This window comes from Pelecanus crispus, chromosome 1 (assembly GCF_030463565.1).
Source record: "Pelecanus crispus isolate bPelCri1 chromosome 1, bPelCri1.pri, whole genome shotgun sequence".
In the NCBI taxonomy this organism is placed as follows: domain Eukaryota; kingdom Metazoa; phylum Chordata; class Aves; order Pelecaniformes; family Pelecanidae; genus Pelecanus; species Pelecanus crispus.
The window spans coordinates 207,707,991-207,729,536 of NC_134643.1; the positions used below are offsets into that span (position 1 = coordinate 207,707,991).

At 43.4% G+C, this 21,546-nt stretch overlaps 1 protein-coding gene across 1 annotated transcript in view; it reads left to right on the forward strand.

Moving 5' to 3' along the window:
* The window catches only part of ARHGAP20 (Rho GTPase activating protein 20), a 63,149-nt gene that overhangs the window by 9,616 nt on the left and 31,987 nt on the right, over positions 1 to 21,546 (forward strand). The window contains exons 3-4 of the mRNA XM_075725496.1: positions 724 to 809; positions 20,457 to 20,627. Of these exons, the coding sequence (XP_075581611.1) occupies positions 724 to 809; positions 20,457 to 20,627 (257 nt within the window). The remainder of the gene's footprint in view (positions 1 to 723; positions 810 to 20,456; positions 20,628 to 21,546) is intronic.

A 21,546-nucleotide genomic window follows, 5' to 3' on the forward strand; every position in this document is an offset into this window, starting at 1 on the left:
ATTTTCATCTCTTCTCTATGCTTTGTCTTTTTTTTTCCCTGCTGCATTCTCTGAGTGTCTCCTTTTTCCCATTCCCTTCCTAGTTCTGTGCTAAGAACTGCCCTGCCTCTCACTTTCCTATTTTGTCCCATACATAATCAGGAATGAAAAAAAAAAAAAAGTCATTATTGACTACTGAGAGACAAAATGTAATGCTCCAGCTAGATTAGTAGGGAAGGAAAATGCCCTCATCTCTAAGGATATGGGAAAAAAAGGTAGCCCAATGTAGCACGTAAGGTTAGGTGGGTAGAATCCAAACCTTAATTTATGGTAAATGTCAGACCTGACACAGACCTGTATCAATCATTTGAAATTTGAACCACAATCTGGATATTTGATAAATTTAAAGTACAATAGATTATGAAGGGACAAAAAGCGTCTGAGGGCAAGCTCTAGGTGTTCACTTCATGTGTACCTCAGCGTACCTCAGGTATCTGTGTATAGACACTATTTATCAGCTTTTTGTTTTCACTGGCTTTCTGGTCATGCTCCTGTTTTTCTCAATATGTTTTTTGAGATATTTGATATTGTAAAACCATTTTCCCCCTCCAGGGTTGCTGATGGCAATAACTCAGCCTTTTTCCCATGGGCTGAAATTGGAGTCTGGCTGCAACAACTCTGTATGCATGCAGTTATTGTTCTGAATCTCAACTATGATTTTATTTTGTTTCTCTTTCCAATCAGAAAATGAAGAGTTTGGCCCAAAGACGCCAGTCTGCACCATCTTTGATCTTTGTCAAAGCACTTAACAGATCTCGATCGGTCTCAAGGTGAGTCAGTGAGTTTTGCCTGCTGTACTGTTCCGCGGTTTCTCAGCCCCAAACTTGAAATGTTTTTGAGCTATTGTCCACACCAGGTTTTTGACCACGATTCAGGCTGCTTGGTAGGTGCACAGCTATAAAGCCTGCTGAAAAACGGGATAGACCTAGCCCAGATGCCGGCTGATCTCCTAGAGGGGGTTTCCCCAGTGCTGCCACACTAAGCTGTTTATACCAAATTGGGCAAGCTCCCCAATTTGCAGCTGGGCACGCAACATTTGGGCTGCTCAGTTCTAATTTATTTGTGGCTGGCTATGATTGCCTGCTGGGGAGATGGCATGGGCAGAAGACGACGAATGTTTCCTACTTTTCTGCCTTGTACACTTATGCAGTGCCAGGCATAACTTAGGAGTGGTTATTGCGGGATTGTACAATTCAATTTGAGCTAAGTTTCCGTCATGGACTGCTGCATGGTACAGGCTCTCGGGGGCTCTGGAAGCACCTGCTGGTTTAGGACAATGCTGTGGGACAGGATCTGGTGGTCACAGCCTTCTCCCGTCCAGCATTAGCAGCTTGCAGGGCTCTGTATGTGGGTGTGAAGCAGTCAGCATTTTTTGTCTTCTTCTTCTGCCAGGCTCAGCTATTCCTCCTCCCTCCCTACCCCAACATAAAGCTGCCATAGAAATGGGAGTTTCTACGGAGCTAGTCCACTGTCCAGCCCCAGCCCTGACCTGCCATTTGAACCATTCTGCATACATAACTTTTGTCTTCCTGCACTACAGTTCATTAGACTTTAAACTTACAAAACATAAGTGTTTATCGAGAAGGGAACCATCTGGTAGGCTGTTAATGCTTCCAGCTGTGTAGAGCTCTTTACGAAGAAACATTACTGAGGGAAATTAAAGTATGGCTTTGTAAGGAATATTTTTTCCTACTTTGTGGTGTGTTAAGGAATCAGTATGTGAGCTTTGGATAGTTTTTTGTATTTGATCTAAATAATACCTGGTTTCGTATTTGTCATCATGGAGAATTCCACAGTATTTCAGAAACCCGTGAAAGTATTCTGTGAAAACATCAGAGTTGCAAAATAGGAAAGGAAAATGAGTTGAAACTACTTGTAGGTCTTTTTGCTGGCTGGGACATAAAAGAGGAAACTTAGAAATGAATTCCTAAAGGCGTTTGCACCTTTTTCTGTGGTCTAATGGCCTGAGCCTAGGACTGAGAACCACCAACATGCATTCTGGTTCTGTCTGTAAAATTTCTTCTGCGGCCTCTCTCTGACTTTGTTTCCAGGTCTTTAAAATAAGATGAATGGGTATTTTGTAACCCCTTTGTGAGAATACTGAAATTGTTTAGATTGTCTGTACCACCATATTTATTCTTCATTTGCTATTATTTCTTCATTGTATTTGTAGTTATGTTCATAATTGTGATACCACCTTTTGGGTGTAGATAACACGTTCATAACTGAGGCTGTGAAATTAGAGATGGACTTTTACTATGGGGAGTAGCAATAACTGAAGAGTACAGGGGACAAGAGATGGGATCTCTCAGCCCTTGGACTTTAGGGTTTCCTGCAGTTCATACACTTATTTCTCCATAATGTCTTCCCTTCAAGCTGTCTTAAGACTTGCTCCTTGATATTAAGAGAATGAACTATATAGGATGCTTATATTCCAGTCTTCTGTCTTTTGCCTGCTGGGGTTCAGACATGAGCATTTTTCTTCAATTCCACTTTTATTTTTTTCGTTTATTGCCTGCTCCGTAAGTATCAGAAATTGGACATAGATGGAGAAACACTGAGTGGGATAACAGTCAGCATGTCCATTTTCATGCAAGATTTTTATGCTTTCTTAAGTGTAAATATGTCTTGCTTGTATAGCCTGGATCAGAATTATTTCCAGATCTGGTGTGTGGAAGGATTTTTTTGTAAGGCCAGTTGGCAGAAACTTTGTGGTGGAGAGGACTGAAAATATTGCCTTGTTCTGCAGTAAGGGCAATGCTTTGCCTAGGTGATGGACCCTGCCGCTTTCATGACTGATGGATGCTACCTCAGTCATGTCTGTCCTCTGCCTGTGGCATGCAACAATTTAGCTGCTCCTGTTGTTTTGAACTCAAGTCTGTGAGGTATCAGGTGAAGTCTGAGGACCCTGGAGCCAGAACAGGTCATTTTGTAGCTTCAAAGCCTATCAGTTAGAGGGTAACCCTTTGGATGGTGTTTATTATTGTTCACAGGAGCAGTAATTCTCACCTGTGCCTGACTTCCTTGTTAGGCTGTGCAAAACACATTCCTCTTCATCACCAAACTGATGGATGAGTTTGAACTTTCCACTTGGTTTGCTGTGTAAATGCTTAACTTTTGTGAAGTGCTTTCTCTTAAGGTGAGCTGAAGAGCAACAAAATGACTTCTCATGTTTTCTAATCTCCTCCAAATGTTTTATCTCAGGCCTCTCTCAGCTCTTAGTTCCCCTTCTTGTAGACACAGCCAGCCTGCAAAATCCATTATTCTCCTCTGGCAGTGAACCTTAATACTGGAACTCCATAACACTTACTTGTTAATGGTTGATTAATGACTTGTAGATAATAAAGCTCCTATCTGAAGTTACCAAACATCTGTGAGGGATTTATATGAATCCTCTCACCTCAGCAGCTGGCTCACCTCAATATTTGTTGAAATTAGTGAACAAGTGCAAAGTTTAAAAGGGCAGGAAATACTTAGAAGCACGAGTCAGTTTGTGGTTTTATACCACTTTATATGTCAGGTGTCCTTGGTTTAGACACAGGGCACTTTCATAAAATGTGGTAGCACCCACTTTCGACAGACTTACTTTGGGGCATTTTAAAGTTTATTAATGGTATTTATTGAAAGAAAGCATTGTGACATCTGGAGATGGCTATTTAGCATTCAGAGGATTAAGTTTCTTTCATGGTAGTGGTGTTGTAGCTGTGATGGCACGAGGATGTAAGTGAGGTGAGATGATCTAGCTGGAAAAAGCAGATGCTTGTTTGTGCCATTGTCCTCTTCTTCAGGCCTGAAGGAGAAGCACATCTGAAAGTCTTGTGTGCTTAAAAGCTTGTCGTCTTTTTCTCCAGCTATGTCATTTGGTAAAATGAAAGTTAAGCCTTCCTTACAAATCTTGCCTTGCCATGTCAGTCATATAAAAGGAGTTACAAGATACTTGGCTTACAGAAGAATTCTGGGATGGCTGTATGGCACGGTGGTGCACAGATGCGCAACCACGCTGTAATCCCTGCCTCACTCGACTGTAAGTGCAGGCAGCAGAGGAACATAGTAAATAGTACAGATATTATGGTGGAATTTGGGCCCTTACTTCCAAGAGATGAAAATATGCAGATTATTCATTGCGTTCTGTTTTTGCTTCTCTTCCTTTTTTCTATACAGTTCCTCTTTCCACACAAAATAGTGATGAATAGGCACGTAAGGACTGTTTCACATCATCAGATGTCCTCCTTGGAAGCACTTTGAGCAAAGTTATTCTAGAAATACATTGGAAAAGTAAGCTTTTGATATTTTTCTTGGCTGATACTCAGATGCAGGAAAAATAAGTTTGATTGTTAACTCCATTAATGTGTATGAAATCAGCAAAGTATTCAGGTTAGTTATATTTGGCCCTGGACCTGTTCCGCAGTTGTAATTTTCCTCTTACTTTTTCTTGGTGTCCTTTAATGAAAACTGCACAAGTTACTGAACGACATACTTCAGTGCAACATGAATTATGGGCTTGAAACAGAAATGTCTGAGGACTGGATTTAAACATCAGGTCTTGTAATCTCAAAATAATTGATATAGAATAATAAAGACTTGTTTCAAGCCAAATTTCAGCCTTTGTTCCGCTGTCCCTCAAAACAAATTTTGTATGTGACAAAGCCCAAGCTACCAAGTTTCTGCTCTGCGTTGGCGGAGTTCTGCTGGCATCTCAGGTACTTCACGGGGTCAGCAAAATTCTGTGTTGCAGTTGCTGGCAGCTTCCCCTTTCCTAATGCACACCTCCCCAGACCTTTGAAAGTGATATTTTACATGCCGAAACTTATTAATATAATTTCACAATTTCTGAGTCTGCATGACCGTTTATAGATATGTGTCTTTACACACTAAAGGTGTTAAAATATCAGTTATGAAACTACTCTTTGTTACAGCATGAAGCATGTTTATATTATTTTGGCATAAGCTAGAAGCAGGGGTTGTTTTTTAAAAAATTAAGCATAATTTCTAAAAGGTTTTATGAACAAATCTTTAAAGAACCTGAAAAGGAAGTACCTAAGAAGTCATCCCCACCTGATTTTATTATTTGGATTTTATGGTCCAAGAAGTAAAAGGTAAAAACTGAGGATTTCACAAGTCTCCAAGGCGTTTTTTCCCCTTCTGTACATGGAAGCAGTATTGTGCCATTCACGGGGAGGCTGCTCTTCCTTCTCCCAACACACAGTAAGTGATTCTGGCATGTTATCTTCCAGGGGTCCCGTGCCAAATGCAAAATATCCCAGATAACGAAGATCATATGTGTAATCTAGTAATACATTCCACTTGGCGCTAGTCAAATACAGAGTGTTCCCAAAGTCTTGGACATTGTGTTTTCAGGGTTTTAGTCAGAAGATATGTGGATGATCCAAGCTATGTGACTAGATGAAGACAAAAATAGAGACTTTTAATAAATGTAAATTGCCAGAAGGCCTTAACTGTCTCTCTCTCACAGTGAAGATGAGTATTTGGTGTTTCGGGCAAATCTGATTGCAGGGAGGAAGGGAATAAAGGTTCATTGCGAATAATGAACTTGTTAAGTAGGTATTTTGGTTGTAATAGTTTTGCTCATGCTTCACTCGTTTCCATGGTAGCAAACAATTTCGCCTAGCAAAATAATCTGCACGAGGCGCATTTGGCTGGTGAGGCTCAGCGCCTCGGTACGGTACAGGGGCATCGAGCGGGAGCGCCTGCTGCCCTGTCACACCCCGCAGCCATTTTATGTACTGGCTGTCGCAGGACGAGGCCTTTGCAGGCAGGTGCGCCCCGAGCAGCAGCTGTGCCCTCGGCTGTGGTGGCAAAGGCGGGTGTTGCTCTCACGCAGCCCCCTGCGCACCATGACAGCACTTGTTGGGGTGCGGAGCGGGGACGGCACCCCCCCGCCTGAGGCCGCCCTGCCGCCGAGGCGCCTCTCCCCGTCAGTCACCACAGCAAAACCTGTCAGGTGGAGGAGCAGGAGCTTCGGCCGTGGCCGCCGTGGCCTGGCCCATCGATAGCGCCATTGCTGGCAGCACGCGGGGCACGGCCTTAGGGCCACCCTGCTGCAGGGCAGAGCCTTGGGGTGTGAGACAAATGCTGCTCAGCAGCTGCACCTGAGGGGCTTTGCGAGACAAAGGCTGCCATATTGCACGTGTGCACATTGCCGTGCGTGCCTGTGTCACACCTATGATCCGTGTGGGGTTTTGCCTCCGAAGCTGGTACACACCACCACCGGTGACGGGAGAGATGGGCTCAGAACCAGGGCAGAGGTAGCATGGCCAGATGCTGTCCCAGGCTCCTTCCATTTCAAATGCAGGTGTCACAGTTTGGGGGGGGAGGGTGTCCCTTGAAGGCTGCAAAATGGAGGGGAGGGAGGGGATAACGGGGTAACAGGTCACTTTGAAACTGGTGCCGTGGGCAGAAGGGGAAGATTGACAGTGTTTGAGGCAGAAGTGGCTGTCAGGCAAGCCAAGTCCCTGCCCGGGGGCTGCTCCCTGGTGTGGCCCATGGCTTGTGAGAGGCCGACTCGGGTGGCGGGGGGCCGGGTAGCTAACGCTAGGCATGCACGTGCACAACTGAAACAACATCTCCAAAGCCCCCCGCCATGCCCTTGGCCACCCAAGTGGCGTGGTCGCAAGAGATGAGGGCTCTTAAACACCTTCATTCAGCCTTAGCAAGAGGCGTGCTGTGGAAGGGAGCCCTTGCAAGACGGTCTTTCTGAAGCCGCAGGGCTTGTGGTTTTTTGGGAAGCACAAGGGCTGTCGCTGTTGTCAAAGTGGTTCCCCCAGGTGAAAATCAAAGTGGCAGCATCCTGGGGGCAGCCCTGTGTCCCGCACTCCTCATCTTACAGTCCTTTGTCTGAAAGGCTCCAATATGCTCAAGAATACAGAAGAGCCATTTTCAGAAAGAAAGGAAGAAAAAGAGCAAAATCCCACAAAACAGAGTTTCCCCATGTGAGGGATTAAGTACAGGCACTGCTCATTTTATCTTGACTTGTGATATTTCATAGCTTTTTCCATAAAGCTCCAGCTCCAGGAGCCATGTGGTTATAAAAATCACAGTTTCATTAGAAATCAAGTTTCTAGTCATCAAGATGGAGGGAAAATCCTGTTCCTAAAGACTCAGTCAACAAAGCAAATGAAAAGTTCTTTGCTTCTGGGTTTAATTTTTGGGTTTGATTTTTAGATTTAATTCAGCCTCGAACTTTCTGATCAGGATTTTTTCTGAGATTTTCCATTTCATGAAAAGTTTTGATGTTTTAACATTTTATGCTTAATCTGAATGGGCAGAAATCTCTGTATGAGAACTTCCCCAGATTTCTCCCCTCAGTATGTCATGTTTCCCTATGTAAAGTAAGGATACATGAATTTGTAGAAAAATAATGGGGTTAAAAAAAAAAAAAACAAAAACCCACTCTTTTGTATCAAACTGCTCTTCCTTTTTAATGGAATTGCACATAATTAAAATAACTTGCGATGATATTGTACAAATTGTCATTTTTATAGTATTTCTAATTCATGCTTGATTTAAGCTAATTATGACACTGGAGTATTGTTTCCTTAAACTATGTGCTTGAATGCAAAAGTTATTTTTATATAGTAATAGCTGGGGATAAAATTTTATTAACTGTTAACAAGGAACAAAGTGAACTTTCGGAGCCCTCAAATGGCCTTTTAACTAAGAGATTGGCATTCCTGTCGTCCCGCTGTGTTTCTTCTGTTTTGTTTTGTGTGTGAGCATGTGTGTGTATGTGTGCATATGTTTGTTTTTGATAAAACCCATCAGTTCTTCATTTATGATGTACAAACTGGCTTATAGCGTTGTTTGTACATCTGGAGATCGAAATGAGCTGCGGCTCTCAGAGATATGCCGCCTTTTTTATTAAAAGAAAAGGACTTGAGGTAAAAAGAAGGAAGGCTTGGAAGCAGGGTTTTGGAGGGATTGGAGTTGCAACGAGGGATTAATTTTACAATAAATGACTAATATTTTAACACTAGCGCTTTAAGCCGATTCCCCTTTGGATAGAGTTGTGACAGTTTTAAGACAGCGAGGGGCACTGCTCATTGGGATGAGCGCAGGGCTCTGCTTGTCCAGATGCCTCACTGTCCACATGTGCTTTTGGCTGCAGCCCATTTTGGGGGCTTTTTGGATTAGGCCTTGAGGTCTGGCAAAATGCAGCTGTTGTCCAGCCATTGTGTATCCCTGATTTTAGACAATAAAATCTCTGCCAAATGACAGTCTGGCCAAGCAGTTTGGGCAGCGGCATACCTGAGGAAATCGCGGACTGACTCGCTCAGACTGCTTTGTGGTCGTTTATCTTGTGTAAACAAGCAGAAAGCCTCTAATGACGTGCAGGCTGATGTGCAGCCTCTGGTGCTCTCACCTCTGACAAGGGCCAGCATTAAATACGCATTGAACTCTCCTCCTGTCTGATACGGCATCGCTTCTCCTGTTCCAGTTCCTTCCTCATGGTGCACAAGACTGCTGGTGAGGAGTTTTTAATCACACCACGGGAGCAACAGTCTGTCTCTAGATTTCTTCTGTGCCTGTGTTTTAAGTGCTTGCGTACCAGGGGCTAGATCCAGTAAAGGATAATAAGCCTCAAGGACAAGACGTGAATAATTTAGGTACCTGAATCATAGAATCATAGAATCGTTTCGGTTGGAAAAGACCTTTAAGATCATCCAGTCCAACCATTAACCTACACTACCAAGTCTACTCTAAGCCAATCAAGGGTAGACTAGACTAAACCATGTCCCGAAGTGCCACATCTACCCGTTTTTTGAACACTTCCAGGCATGGTGACTCCACCACCTCTCTGGGCAGCCTGTTCCAATTCTTGACCACCCTTTCCATAAAGAAATTTTTCCTAATTTCAAACCTAAACCTCCCCTGGTGCAGCTTGAGCCCATTTCCTCTCATCCTATCGCTAACTACTTGGGAGAAGAGACCAACACCCACCTCACTACAACCTCCTTTCAGGTAGTTGTAGAGAGCGATAAGGTCTCCCCTCAGCCTCCTCTTTTCCAGGCTAAACAAAAATTGTGACTTAAAAAACATCACCTCAGTGGCTGCCTGACCTTCCAAGTGCCTCTATTCTTTAGGCACTCTCCTACTGACCAAAAAGCTCCCTAAGCACCTGGGCTTGGGCTTTTGCACATCCCAGTACCACCTGACTTTTGGCAGCATGTGTCAAAGAACTAAACACTGCTTCATGTGAGGCTCCTGAGAAGCTCCATCCACTAGTCCACAGACCCTATTTAACCTGCCCGGGCAAGAGCAATGCCTTCACAAAAGCACTAGCAAACGTTGCTGTATTTTAAACCTCTGGCCAAGTCCACTTTTCTAAAGTGTTTTCTAATAGTTGTTTAGGGCATTGGTTTCTGAACATGCAGTATCAGGGCTGAAGTGGGAATGAGTCTGGCTCATTGGGTATTTTGGCAGGGAGAGACCATCGTCTATGTTGCAACCAAGGTATGTGCCATCTAGCAAGCTTGGTGTAACCTATTCTAGGCGTTTCTAGACTGCTCCTTAGGCAGGTCCCCACAGACCAGCACTGCTCTTTGTGAAACTGCTGGCCTTGAAGCTGGTGTGCTTTCGATGAATCACCCGGGCTCAGCTCTCTGCCTCCTTAGGCAATTGATCTTCTGCTTCCCAGAAGAGCGCCGTAACTACTAACACAGAGGGTAGCTGGAGTGGGTGGAGACGTTCTTTCTCCCTCCCGTAGTTGAAGCTGGGCCACTGTGCAGAAGGACATGCAATGTTCCTGGCACCAAAAAATCTTATGTTCACTGCAGCAAGCTTGGCTCTGTAGATGAATGGTAAAAGCACTTACCTGGGAGGGGAAAGGCCAGTATCTGTTCCCAGGATTATTTTTGCGTATCACCCACTGACACTTCCATGTTCAGCCTGTCCTGTCCCCTAGCTGAAAGTGGTTGTAAGTACTGAGATGAGTGGGCTGGTTTGGATCCTCGTGCACTCCATAGGGAGCCTGTGCATTGAACACAGGCTGCATTCAGTGGGAGTAGGTATCTCAGTAGATCTAGATGCATCCTAGGTCTTCATGGCAGGATTATTCAGAAAATGCAGAAAAGAACGGTAAAGACGTTCACCAGAATAAATAAGCAGAGCTGAGGTGTTTTCATCGACCTTCCTTCCCTCTCTTCCCTCTGCATTTTGTTCTGGTAGTAAAACCATATCCAATATTTTGCAAGGCATTGGTTTAGTGGTGGACTTGGTAGTGTTAGGTTAATTGTTGGACTGGATGATCTTAAAGGTCTTTTCCAACCTAAATGATTCTATGATTCTATGATTTTGTCAGGGCTCAGACTGGGCCAACTAAGCAATCTCACACTCATTCCTCTCAGTTGTGCTGTCAAAGAGCAGGACAAGTTTCCTGCTGGGTTGTGTGTCGTGTGACATGCATTTCTACAAGGAGGTCACCAGTCAGACACAAGCAAGCTCTGCTGCTGTATCGAAGGCTCAAATAAACATGGGAAAAAAGGTCATCATGGGAAAGGCTCTTGCATTTCCTCCTTCTCCAGGCTGCCGTTCTTTGCAGGTAACTGGCCTGTGCCCGCTTCTCCCTTACGTAATTACCATCAGGTGCAGGGATGTGGGGAATCCTCTAACAGCTTTTTTTCTCCAGCTCAGGTCACTGGTGGAACAGAGACCTCTGACTAACCTGCCTGAGTAGCTATGCAAAAAGCCCATTGAATATGTAGGCAGTTAGTTATAGGAGAGCAAACTGGTGCATGTGGCTGCAACTAATTTGTCTGCTGGCTGTTCATAAGGAATCTGGGTCATTACACTTGCAATAGCTGGCAGTGGCAGGCATATCAAGTAATCTCTTCACTGTAATAGGATAATTCCTGTGCTGTAGTACTAGTATCAAAATATGGCTTAAAGCCCTTGAGGCAAGCCAAAGCCAGATCTGTTCCTGTTACTAGCTGGGACAGGTGCAGTGAAGTGACAATCCCGTCTTCCATGCGGCATCCATATTGGCCGTCCCTCGTAGGGAAGTGGTCCTTAAAAATTTAAGCCTATGCAAGGGCTGGGCAGATCCTCCCTTCACGTCTGCAGTGGAGCTTTGTGGAGTTCACCCCACAGTGTCCCACAGCTGTGGGGACACAGGCACGGCCGGGCAGCAGCGACTTCAATGAGAGCTGCAGCTTGCGGGAGGATAAAGCGTGGTGAAGGGGCTTATCTTTTAAAAGCAGTACTTGCAGCTATTTATAGGTCACTTTGTATGTGATTGCTTTGTTTATAATCAGCAAGTTTCCTGCTGAAAAAGGGCAATCAGGGAACAGCAGCTGGTGGATTCCAGGTTTGCTTTACCTGGCCACATATTTGAAGTCTTGCACTGTTTTGAATGTGTTTGTTTTTCTTAAAACTCGTTGTTGCCTAACTGCAGACTCTACCCAGGTGGCATGAGCCAAGGAGGGGAAGAGCCTAGCTGAATTACTTCCTGAAGAATGGGAAAATCAGAGGCTAAAGGGGAATGACTGTTGAGCAATGAGACTTTGAGAGGCCGTGAGCAGCCCCCCTGGTATTACCCGATAATTGAGTGACTGACAGGCAGTAAACTTAGGCAGTCACCTAGAAAATGCTATTTCTCTGTGAAAAGGACATGGTCACACAAGTGCGTTATTCTTGTCCATCTGCAGTCTGTGTAACTCGTAGCTGCAGACGGTAGGGTAGGCAGATAGGCTCACTAACAGCCATACATAATGGTCCAGAAGGGATTTCTAAAGGTGCCCACACCAATCTTTTCACCTCATGTGCACCTCAGCTTGAAATGACCTGTTTCTGCAGAGGTCTGCAGCATGTCCTGGCTATTTCTGGTGGCAGCTGCACTGAACTCTTGTCATACAGTTTGCAAGAAGATATTTGAAACCTCCTTTTGAAGGAAAGGTTAGTTGCATCCATGAGGTAACTCAAAATCAACAGAGTTGAGCTAGGCTTTTAAATGTCCCAGTTGTGATTAAGTGGGATTAAATGTCCCGATTGTGATTGCTGCTTCCCAAAAGAATTAAGGTAGGACAGAAACCTTATCCCTTCAGACTACTAAAATAATACTGGATCCTCCTTGGGGGACATGGGTGAAACTGAGATCCCAGAATGCTCCCCTGTATGCCTCCTTGGAATGGGTAGGAAGGAGCCATGGTAGACGTGGCAAAGGTGGCCTGTGCCTCCAGACTTCTTGCAGGCCACGAGAAGCTCCAAAAAGTCCAGACAACCATGGTGCAGAACTGCAGTGCTGGGGTGTTAAGTTCTGGCCTTTTCTTTGCCCTCTGTTCATCCTATTCTCCCCACCTTCCCCCAACCCCCCTCCCCGGTCACTTTTTTCCTGACTTTTTTTCATCTGAACAACAAAATCTTTCTCTAGGTAGACAATGCCTGGAATGCCATTTCCCTGGTGCAACTGGAATGGGAGAGTAACTCAAGGTGGTGGTGCTATGTCACTCAGTAAAAATGAGTGGGAACTGCAGTGGGAAACAGAGGATCGATTCTTCCAAAGGCCAAAAAAGGTTTTATTGACTTCTACATGTGAATATGTCCTCCCCCAAACTTCTTCCCTGCTCAGGGAGACGTGGACCAAAACCCCTTGGACTTGTTGATTGCTAGCAGAGCTGTATAGCAGGACTGGAGGACACCCACACTGCAAAAGCTTTCCAATAGATTTAAATAACTTGCACTAAATTCTTTTCTGATGGAAATAGGCAAAATATGACTGAAACGTGTGGTGCTAATTTATACCAATAGAGAATTTTGCCCTTGTGCTAAATTTTCAGAGTAAACACCTTGCAGCTGTTTGTTAAAATAAAACAAAAAACCTTGGAAGTAAACCAAACCACAAGCATGTTTCCTGTCTCCAGCCACCACACTGTAGTACATATTTGCTCTGCAGAGAATATTGTCCTTTTGGCTATGTAGAAATTACTTAAGTGCAGCTTGTTTTCAGTTAAGCTGCCAAGCTTCCATCCTGAAATGTGTGAGGATTTTTTTAATGATGCGTTTTACCCTACAGCTATGTGATATTTTACTGCAAGTCTTAATTGTTTACTGATTTTTGGAAGACTACAGAAAAATAATACAGTTACGTGCCTCGACACCTCGAACATTTAGTGTAAACCACATTATTCATCATAATGATTTTTATTACTTCTAATGAGATTTTGACATTCTGCAAAGATGATTTCAGATAGTTACAAAACGACTTTTAGAATCCTAGAATAAGTTGGAGTATTTTCTCAATGTATTTTGAATTAAAATGTGTACACTGAGTTTTAGAAGCAGAGGAGTGGTACCTGATTGCCTAAATATAAGTGGTAGCCCTGATTTCTGCCCTAAAATGTAAATTTGTCTATTTACCTGAGCAAAACATGCTCCCAATCTCTATTAATATTCATCTTCCTTCCGTTGTCCAGGCTTGTGCTTGCCCTGCCTGTGCTGGGGAGGGAGTTGCATTGCACGTTAATCCAAAGGCTCTGTGACCCTGTTGGGACTCACTGCTTTATCATGGGTGCAGTGTTTGCCGCTGCAGCTTGCTGAGGTGCAGCCGCTTGCATGGGTAGAGTGAGGATAGCCCTGTGCTAGAGGCTGTGAACTGGGGCCGACGTGTGCCTGTGGCAGAGGGCTTTCTGCGAGATCCACGGGCACAGCCCGTGAGGGAAAATGCAGGGGTGAAAGGTGACTGCCTCGGATTTGTTCAAATACATGATCTGTAAAAAAGAAGTTGCAACCAGTAAAGCATACTTAGCAGGTAGGAGCAGGCATTTTAATACTTAGAAAATAACTAATGTTCTTTGAAAAACCGGGCACATCTCACTTGTTTCATTGTACAAAAGCTACTGTATGTGATGGTGATGGCCTAGGAGACTTTAACAGAGCGCTGCAGAAAATAGACTTGCTATTTCTGGAATGCTGCGCTGTTTTCACAAAGTGCTGCTTCAACTGTATAAGATTTACCATAGATAACAGCAAGCAAACATGCCCAGCATCCTCAGAAAGAAGCTCCTTTAGCATAGCAGGGATCAAGTTGACAGCAGATTTTCAGAAATGGGCTGGCAGCCCATGTGATTAAGAGAGTTTTATGCTCCAAGTCCCTTCTATAAATACTCAGTGTAAAATTACAACAGCATACTAACTTTGTATTGGCCCATATCTTACCTACCGCCTTCCTGGACAACACTCCTGCTCTCCAGGCTGATACTTTTTGTGCTTACTTTCGCCTTCCAGGTATAATTATTATTTATTAGAATAACGTGCCACATAAATTTAGATAAAAATCATATTCTGAATCATGAGGAGTCAAAGTGGGAAGAAGCACCACAGATCCTGAGCATGTGGGTGACTGAGGGCACTGGTCATGGCTGGAAAGCAGTGACAGTAGTGAGTGGTTACCACCTTTAAAAATACAGAGGATGTTTTTTTATATAATCTGCCTGTCTAAACAAGGCTCTGAGCTGCAGATTGCTCCGTGTGGGTGAGTCTTGTCTGCGTGGAGCCTCGTTCATGGTGAGAGGAGCTGCGAGTGCCCAGCCCCGAAGCCAGCAGGTCTTTGCATGGCTGTGCCAAACAGGTAGTGGGGACGGGGCAGGCTCTTTTCAAAAGCGGCTCTTTTCAAACTGTGCGCTTTAATGAGCTGTCAGTATGAGAGGCTAAATTCATCAGGAGCCTAAGCAGGACCATCTCAGTTGTCTTCCGTTCAGTCCCAAGCATGGGCATTTGGTTTCAGCGAACAAAAAAAGTTCTTCTTTTACTTCATTTTTCACTTTTCTCTTTTCTCATGCAGAACGTCATGATCCATTATCATGATATTGTCAGGTTGGCCAGGATGCAGTACAAGTCACATCCAAACTATCATTTATGATGAAATAGATATGTGTCAAAGTCCTGAAATACTAACATTGCACTTGAGTGCACTATAAGCAGCCCTGTGATGCAGATCAGCGCTCACTGCTGTGCTACAGGTTTGGGTTTTTTTTCCACCTTATCTCAGAGGAGACAGGAGACATTTTGCACACAAAATCAGAGCTCTTTTCTTTTGGTTGGTTAAATAATTGTTCTCAATACCTTATTAAGTTAATTATCTTGAATGCAAAATACCCTCTAGCCACACAATATGGGTAATATGTCTCGTGTGCTAAATGTTTTCCAGCAGTAAGCCATCTTGGCTTCCAAGCTGCAGTTAGCAGGGCCTGCCTCATTAACAAAAATGGGAAGCAAGCATCTACTAAGCTTCTATTGAAGTTCCTTCTCACAGGAAGTTTTAGGAGCTTGAGGGTCTAAGTAGGAGGCACAAAAAAAAAAGTGCAAATGTTGTTACCTGATTGCCAATATAAGCTCTATTAAGAAAATGAAGGAACTTGACTTCTAGATCAGGCTTGCTTTTTGGGGGTATCTCTGCTGTCACAAATCACATGTCATCCCTGACTGATATATCCATTTTGGCAAAAATCCATAATGTGGGCTGGCCTGTAGACATTTCTTACTGTGCAGATAGCTGCTGTTTTCACTAGCCTTGAAAGGGTGTGAATAGCTCCTGCTTCTCTCAGTGGGTTGCTCTAGCCCAATGCTGTGATTCAATGATGCTAAAGTAAATGCTTTACTGAGAGACACTGAAGTTGAAAATTCATTGGCTTTATTTTTCCTAAATGATAAATTGCTGGTTCCTTAGAGCCATCCAAAACTGGCCTTTGAGATACACAAAAGAAGTCTGTCATCTCTGAACACCGTGAGGAGGGTTGGCAAGTGCTCTGCTTGGTGGCCTCTCTAGCCTGTAGCCAAAACCAGGTTAGGTTTATGCCGTGAGCTGCAAGCTCTATGTGTGTAGGCACAAAACTGGAAAGAGCTTCTGGTCCTAACCTGGGCTTCAGCACTGGCAGAAGCATGCAGTATTGTTGCTTATGGTACCTATGTGTGAAATGAATATAGGCTAAGTTGTTCACTGTGAGAGGAATTTGGAAAGGTGTTATGTATGTGTAAGTATTGGACAGAACATGTGCAGCCTCTCACATGGCTGGGCTGACTCAGATTTCAGCCTTTTGAATATCTGCCATTTTACTGCTCTGCTAATGAAAAGATGCATTTCTCACCTACCTCTTGTGAAGGACTTCAGAGGTTAAAAAGCAAAGTGATATTTTATTTCAGTAGGTATCAGTCATGCCGAGAGCATTGGTGCTACATCATTAGAGGAAATCAACTTCTGTGGCTGCAGAGATGTCATCAGTGGAGAGATGTTCTGGCAGAGAATGATAACCAAAACAACAGAGTAGGATTTAGGATGGAGCATGAGCAGTCTGTGAGACGGATGTCATATAGCTGAGATACCTCCAATAGCTCATTCCAGCTTGGGTACCTTGGAACAGATTGTTCCCCTGAGGCATCTTGTAGCTTAATCTAAATCACAGATAGGCTGAAGTCATCATCGACTGAAATCAAGGGAAAACTTCCCATTGGCATAAATGACATTTGTATCATGGATTTAGTAACCACTTAACATGGGCTGTTAAACTCTCCTTTGGAAAGTATAATTTCTTTCATTGTTTTCACTACAAATAGAGAATAAAGCTGACATCTCCATTACACCAAGAATAAACATGTTGGGGATCATGCCATTCAGGTATCAGTTTTACTGAGAAACCCCAAGGAAGCTCTGCAGAGGGAAGAAGTATTTTTTGTGCTTTTGTGGTGTCTTGTAAATACAGGGTTGATGAAGTGAGCAGCGATATGTTTTCATTCACATGGAATGGAACAGGGATCTATTTTTCAGTGTTTGGCTACTTTGGATTTCAACTTCATATATTACACCTACAAAATCGAAGAGTTCTTTTAAATCATTGTGTCTTTTAAACAGGTACCAAATACCTATTTTGGTTAATTTGGAAAAATAATAGGTGTAAAAATCTTCAATTATCTTTCTAATAATTTCAGCCAGTACAGTGATTTTAGTCTTTTCCTGAATAACTCAAGAATATCAGTGTAGATATCCTGAAATTACAGAATCTGCTCCTTGGTTAAAACCACACGTGGAAATTTCAGACCCCCAAAATAGTACTTTTAGGAAGAAATGTCCACTTGAGACTTACAATGGCAATGCCATCTAAACATCAGTATCAGCCTTGCTTCTACACAGAGTGGAACATGGCTGATTGCTGACTCCGCAAGATGTCCCGATCTTTTGGAAATCAGTTCCTTCTTAACAAACTCCGATGATGGCTTTTTTTTTTCTGCCCAACTGGAAAAATGTTACTTTGTGGGATTTTTACATGTGTTAGTCATAGAATGACTTTTAGGGGAACACAGAGAAGGCCCTATATCACATTTTAAATTATATCAGAAAACACATTGACTTAAGTACTGATTTTTGCATAATTCTATTAAAAGGAATTTTCAAAGAGTCAGTGTTCCAGTGCTTAGCACTGTTTTGAAATTAGACCCATTTAATGGCCAGAAAAATCAGTGAGCTGTTAAAAAGTGAACTCCAAAAATGCCTCCCTTATATAAATCCCTACACCTGAGTGTATAGCTGATCTGCATTTCCTTCAGTGTAACAAAACTTGGGTTTCATTCATGTCTTGTAACAATAGTACATTAATTGAGTGGATCGAAAACATGCTTTCCAAAAGACATTTTTTGTCACCGCTGGTGAATTTCCTCCATATTCCTTCATCCTGGGGCTTTAGAAGGTTCTGGTTGAATTAATGACTTTGATTTTTTCCACTTTGTTTCAAAGGAAGAAAATATTTTCACTTTTTTTTCATAAGGCTTATCAGGTAAACTCTATTAAAGTATATGAGAGTGCTTGTTAGAGTTCAGATGACAGAGAAGCTTGAAAGGCATTGGGTCAAAAGGCAGATTTCATTAAAATAACTGGTTTATGTTATTGCATTTTCCTGTTCTAAAACCAAGTTCAATTTACTTGACCCCTGCTGGCGTTAATAAACCTACTGCACCTTCCTTTGCTTACCTGCATGACGAAGATTTTGCTTAGTTTAACTTGGGAGGTTGCTGGGCTTACAAATCAGGATGTAGAAAATGTACAAATGGGAATAATCAAGTAGAGTTGCCTATATGGAGACATACAGGCCTGAACCTACAGGAAAGTCAGAAGGGGCAGGCACTTCAGTATGATTTTATGAATGTTTCTGCTGATTTGCTTACAGCAGTGTAACATAAAAGGGTTTTTTCTAACTACTGTTGTTACTGGGTTCAAATATAAGTGAGTATTTCCCTGACTTAACCTTTGAGCTAAAGGTGATGCATGGCTTTCATGCAGGTGGACTGGTCATCATTCCTGATTTCTACTTAAGTTTCTCTGCCAAGTGCTGCTAGGGAGTTTATGTAATTGACTCCCAGTAACCTATCAGGCACTGATGAACTGGTGAATTGGTGAATTCCCAGTCGCGCAGAGTGGCATGGTAGGAGAGATGCTTGCTGTTCCCCTGACTCCTGTTGCTGGCCACACAGCATGTGTCGCTGCTGTATTGGACCAAAACTCCTCTCTCTGCTTTAACCTCCACACTCCCAGACACCCCTTCTGCTGAGGAATGATCAAATAACTGCAGGTTGGCATTATTCATTCTGCAAGTCATTTCTCTTCTTCTCTCCTTCCTGAAGAGGTAGGTAATGAAAGACAAGATTAAAACACAGTTTAAGACAAATTAAGTTGAGTAATTCTTTTAAAAACTCAGGCTTCCACCAGAAAGGAGAGACCAAGGCGAAACGGGGCTCTCCCCAGCAAGTAGAGATCCTCACCAGCTCCTTACAGATCAGTGAAAGTGTGTCCTGCTAATGTAGGCCAATCTCAGAGCTTATCCTTTCTCTCCCAGCTGTCAGGATTTCCCAAATAATTTCCTGAGTAATCCAGCCACAGGCATCAGGGAGAGGAGGGTTGGGAATCATCCAGGTTCTAAGAGAGCTACAAGAAGGTTTATGACCTTTTTTTTAAAGATTTACTCTGCTCACTCTTGTTTTCTTTCATATCTCTCCCATTTGTTTTGTGATTTTCACTGTGTAACGTCCATTTCTTCTCTCAGCAAAGTCATTAGGTGTTTGTCATCCATTCCAGTGGGACCAGGAATAAACTATAACTGCAAAGCTGCTCACTTCAGCCTTTCCTTGCCAAGCTGAGCATGCCAAGTTTTAGCTTAATTTCTTTTTTTTTTTTAACAAGAAAAAATAAGTAAATACATTTGAATAAAAATTGAACTGATTCATTCAACCATAGGGAAGTGTTCATTTGGAGGCACCTCTAGGGAAAGCAAATAATTGAAAAGTTGCATTTAAAAATCGTGAGTAAAGATGCTGATGGGTCCTGGTTTTAATCTAGAAATTCATTATTTAAGGTACACCAGGGTCTAGGAGACTCAGGTTCAGTTCTCGCACCTGCCTGGGAGAATTTGAAGCCATGTCTTTGGCTTTCCAAAGGAGAGCCTGACCTGCAACCAGCTTCTAGAGAGCCCTAGAGGAGGAGTGTCCTCCCCTCAGAGCCTCACATTCATTCAGTTCAGCAATGTATAAATAGGCATTTGTTAGGGCAAGGCTCAGAAACTAGGGATATCCTGTCTGGGTGAGTGAGCTGACCATTGTGCTAGAGAAACTCTCATTTCTGCTTCAGTAATTATTCAACTACTTTGTCATGCAGAACGGTTAGATCAGGAGGGGTCGAGGGAATCATGTCTCCACTATCCGTAAGCTTGGACTGCAACCTGCTTGATACCTCTTTAGAAAAGATCAGTGTCTTCCAGGAGGGATCCTGGTCTGCCCTCCCTAGACCTGGATTTGGATTATCCAGCAGCCTCTACGCACACCACAGCCACAGACCAGCACAGCCGTGCTCCGGTCACGTAAATAAACTCTGCAACGGGAGCTTGCTTCAGTGTGGGTCCTGTGCTGGGAGGAGGCTGAGCTGCCTCTTCTCATCTTGCATCTAGTACATGGTCTGTCTCTAGTAAGGTTCAGTTGCGCCTTATGTTTGTCCTTGGTTCTGAATAATTTCTGTAAATTGCTCTTGACCCCAAGTACGAGTCTCCTTCTGACCAAGGTGGGTGTGCAGTTATCCCTTTGCCATATGTGTCCACTCTTTTTATGGAGAGGCTACCGAAGGTGTGGTATTTTCTCTAAGACTTCAATACAAAGGAAGAAAATACAAATAGACAAAATGGAGAGGGCTGTGTTTAAAATTTGCTAAATGCTATCAGTGTGCTTGGGCTGAAAAGACTGAGGACAGCCCCTAACAGATTTTGTCTCAGAATCAGACTGCTGGATTATCTTCATAGTCCCTCTCACCTTTCACTGAAATGTGGTCAAATAAATTGCTTTTTGGCAGCGGGAGTGGGAAGTCGCTGCCTGGTTCTCACTCACAGGCAATCGGCTGATTTGCTTTCTTTTATTCCCTTTATTTTCTTTTGCAGGGAAGGCTGCTTCTCCCCCATCAGCCCAGAGGCATGTCCCCTTGTGCAGTCTTTCATGTGCCACAACCGAACATTCATCCTGGATGGCCACGTGCAGCTGAAGACTGGTCTGCAAACCCAGGAGCGACACCTTTTCCTCTTCACAGACCTTCTGGTTGTTGCCAAGTCCAAGTGAGTATGGCACCTCAGGCACTGCTCCTACGGAGCAGACCTTTTTCTCAACAGAGCATAACATGGATTTCCATAACGCTTTTTTAGTAGCAAATCTTCCCTAAATCGTAAGGATTTTTATTTGGTCAATGGAAGTTAGGTGCCTGACCTCTTCAGGCACCTTTGAAAACCCTGTAGCCATAGAGGTATTCCAGGGAGCAACATTTTAAAGAATTATCAGATATTCTTGAATATATTGCTTGCGTTGTATCATCTTCCCTGCTTTGGGAGCGCAGTGTCGTAGAAAAGACTCATTGGTGCTTGACTGTGTCCACTACACTGCCTTCAGCTGACTGTTGTGTTTTAGACAGGTCATCTTCAGTCCTACAGGGTGTGCATAACACCGGTGACTGTGCTGCAGAGGGGCTACAGGTCTTAACGCTTACCTGGAAGCTGCTTTGATACAGACCAGTGATGAGCAGCTGTATAAAAACAGAGATTGCAGGCAGCATTGCAGTGTCCGTCTCTATAGGTTGTGCTGTGCCAGGAGGAGTGTGGGGAAGGGGAAGGAGAAAGGAAGAGATGCTGAGCAGTCTGGGTAGTGTTCATGTGTAATCAGGCTTGCCGCTGAGCTCTGATTATTCATTCTACCGTTCACAATTAAATCAGATTCACAAGCTGTGTCTAGCATGCCAGTTTTGTGCAGCATTTGTGCTTTAAGGCAATTCTAGAAGGTGCTTTCACTTGTTGTTATGGGTTATGGGGAAATAATAATAAAAAATTGTGATGCAGCTTCATTCTCTGTTAGGCACTGTGTGGTTTCACAGGGTGGGTAATCTCGATGTGAATCCTGGGCTTTTGCAATGTGTCTTTTCGCGTAAGCAATTGTTTCAGAGGCTGCTGGGAAAAGCCAGAATAAATCTGTGTTTTCTGTAGAAAT